The sequence below is a fragment of the Empidonax traillii genome, unplaced genomic scaffold, assembly GCF_003031625.1.
Source record: "Empidonax traillii isolate 1590-97213 ecotype Southwest subspecies unplaced genomic scaffold, ASM303162v1 scaffold1678:size223582, whole genome shotgun sequence".
NCBI classification, from domain to species: Eukaryota; Metazoa; Chordata; class Aves; order Passeriformes; family Tyrannidae; genus Empidonax; species Empidonax traillii.
In genome coordinates, this window is record NW_020956871.1 from 63,131 (window position 1) to 65,434 (window position 2,304).

General features: G+C 51.1%; 1 protein-coding gene and 1 long non-coding RNA gene across 2 annotated transcripts in view; both read right to left on the reverse strand.

Moving 5' to 3' along the window:
- LOC114070752 (out at first protein homolog) overlaps positions 1–2,304 on the reverse strand; it is a 9,462-nt gene that overhangs the window by 1,945 nt on the left and 5,213 nt on the right. The window contains exon 2 of the mRNA XM_027908320.1: positions 629–763. Coding sequence (XP_027764121.1) covers positions 629–763 — 135 coding nt within the window. The remainder of the gene's footprint in view (positions 1–628; positions 764–2,304) is intronic.
- Positions 777–2,304, reverse strand: part of LOC114070755 — a 6,354-nt gene continuing 4,826 nt past the window's right edge. Inside the window, exons 2-3 of the long non-coding RNA XR_003573962.1 lie at positions 1,600–2,272; positions 777–1,383 (exon numbers count right to left, since the gene is read on the reverse strand). This is a non-coding gene — a long non-coding RNA (uncharacterized LOC114070755). The remainder of the gene's footprint in view (positions 1,384–1,599; positions 2,273–2,304) is intronic.

The window sequence follows — 2,304 nt, forward strand, 5'->3', positions numbered from 1 at the left end:
GCAGGAACGGGCCGTGCTGCCAGCACTGAAACAGCCAGTGAGCCAAGAACAGCTTTAATAAAGCTGTGTTGTTCAAGGACCTGGCTCCTGTGGCACGAGTCCTTCTGAGGAGACAAATCCCACCTTTCCCCGGCTCCAAGCAAACCCAAAGTGATCCTTGCTGGGGATGTCCATGTTCTCTGGGAGACAGTACCCTGTACCCTGCAGTGGCCACCCTGTGCTGAGCAAGAAGTCAGGCTCTTCTCTTCTCCCAACCTGTCCCAGAGATGTGCAAATAGATGTTCCTCTGGAAATGCAGCTGGATGGAAGGCACTTTAAAAACTTGCTGGTGCTGAAACCATCATGTTTTACCACTGCTCTGATTTGCCTGTGATGGTTTTGTGATAAATGGTCCCAGCTCTGCCCTGACTTCACTGGGGCAGGAATTTTCACGGCCACCCACCTACCCTTGATCCAGGCTGGACTAAACCCTGCCTCCTCCTCAGGCTCAGTGCCACTGATGAACTCAGTTTAATACCAAGTCCCCCAAGCAGGAAGGGTGGTCAGAGGTGTGTGTGAGAGCTGAACAGTCAGGCAGCTGCCTGGGAAGGGTGTCCAGCCCCAGGAAAGCCTGGATGGAGCCTCGTACCTGGCGCAGCTTGGCCATGGACTCGCTGGGGATGATCTCGTTGCGGTGGAGCCGCGTCACAAAGCACAGAGCCTGGAACTGGCTCTGGCCCCTCTCCAGCTCCCCCAGGATTAAGGCACGGAAGATCTTCACCTCCTGACAGAGAGAGAGAAATAACAAGGGTGAGAGTCACAAATCTTTGCCATCAGTGGGGTGAACCACAAAGTTCTGGCTCCAGAAATGCTCCAGCCAAAAAACGAAGGTCTCATCCTCGTGCTGCCCGAGCACAGTGGGCTAGTCCCAGGTCCAATCCCACCCAGAAGCCTGCAGCAGAGTCACTGGTGTATGTAAAGGATTAAAGGTTTTCCCAGCCCCACTGTGGCAAGGACAAATTGCTGCCAGGTCACATCCCACATCCACGGCTTCCTCAAACGACAGCTGGGGGTTCTGTCCTTCACCAAGAAGGGAGGCAACACTGCAAGGAGCCTTGTTTGGTTCTGTTAAGCAAGTATCACACAGCCATTATCTCCATGCCTCACTGAGTAAGCAGTCCCAAACCTCCTCTGCAGCCTTCCCTCCCTTGCTTCTGAACAACTGGCATCCTGGAGAAAAAAATTATTAGTTTTTCTCAACCCAACAGCATGTGGAACAGAAATGAAACTCGAAATGTTAAAGCCAGAATAACCCATTATGATCAGCTACAGCAGACCTCCTTTTCTGCCTGGGTCAACAGTTTTGGCATTTTACCTACAGACCTTCTGACCTGGTCATAAGTCCTAGTCCTGACAGAGTCTTTTCCAAAACCAGCCTGCAAACCAGTCATAGTTCCCTTCATGTAGAGCCACAGAATACCTTGTTCAACAGCAAAACCTCCCTGGCATAAATCAACACCGATTTCTGTGCAGGTATCAATTCATCTGGCTCTGGCTCCAGGGGCATTTATACCCCCTGTGGGAACGTGCATTTGTTGACTGAACAACACAGAGCAGGACACGAAGAAGGCTTGGGAAGGGAGAGATACCAAAAATGCTTGTGAAATTGCTATGGAGTCGTTGTTTTTTTCGCAGATTTAATGGGGAGATTTCCCACTGAGACACTGGCACCACTGGAACGACCCACATTGCCACCCAACATTCAGTCCAGCTGCCTTCCATCTTCCAGCTGCGAGCTCCCACACCGAGCACAGCCCACAGACGAGTGGACTGAAACCAGGAGCTGACTCTGGCATGTTCTTCAGCTGTGGATTTAATTTTAATTCACTCTGAACAATCAGCATTCAGTCTGGAAAGAAGCAAACAGGGATAACCATGTTTTGCACTCAGGCTGAAAACCTCTACAGGCAGGAGATTAAAAACAGTGCAGCACTTCCCAGGTTGGAGGCAATTTCTGTAAAATGAGAACGTGCTGAGCAACTGATTAATCCTCCTGATCCGTCTATTTAGGAATTAGCCTTCAGACAGCCAGCTTCTTCCTCCTCGTGGCTGAGACCTGTGAGAGATTCACAGCTCCCCCCTGCCTCAACTCCAGGTGTCAGGGATTTCCAGCACAACATTTGCTGACACCGAGGGAGATGCACTGGGAAAAGGCAGGAACGGGCCGTGCTGCCAGCACTGAAACAGCCAGTGAGCCAAGAACAGCTTTAATAAAGCTGTGTTGTTCAAGGACCTGGCTCCTGTGGCACGAGTCCTTCTGAGGAG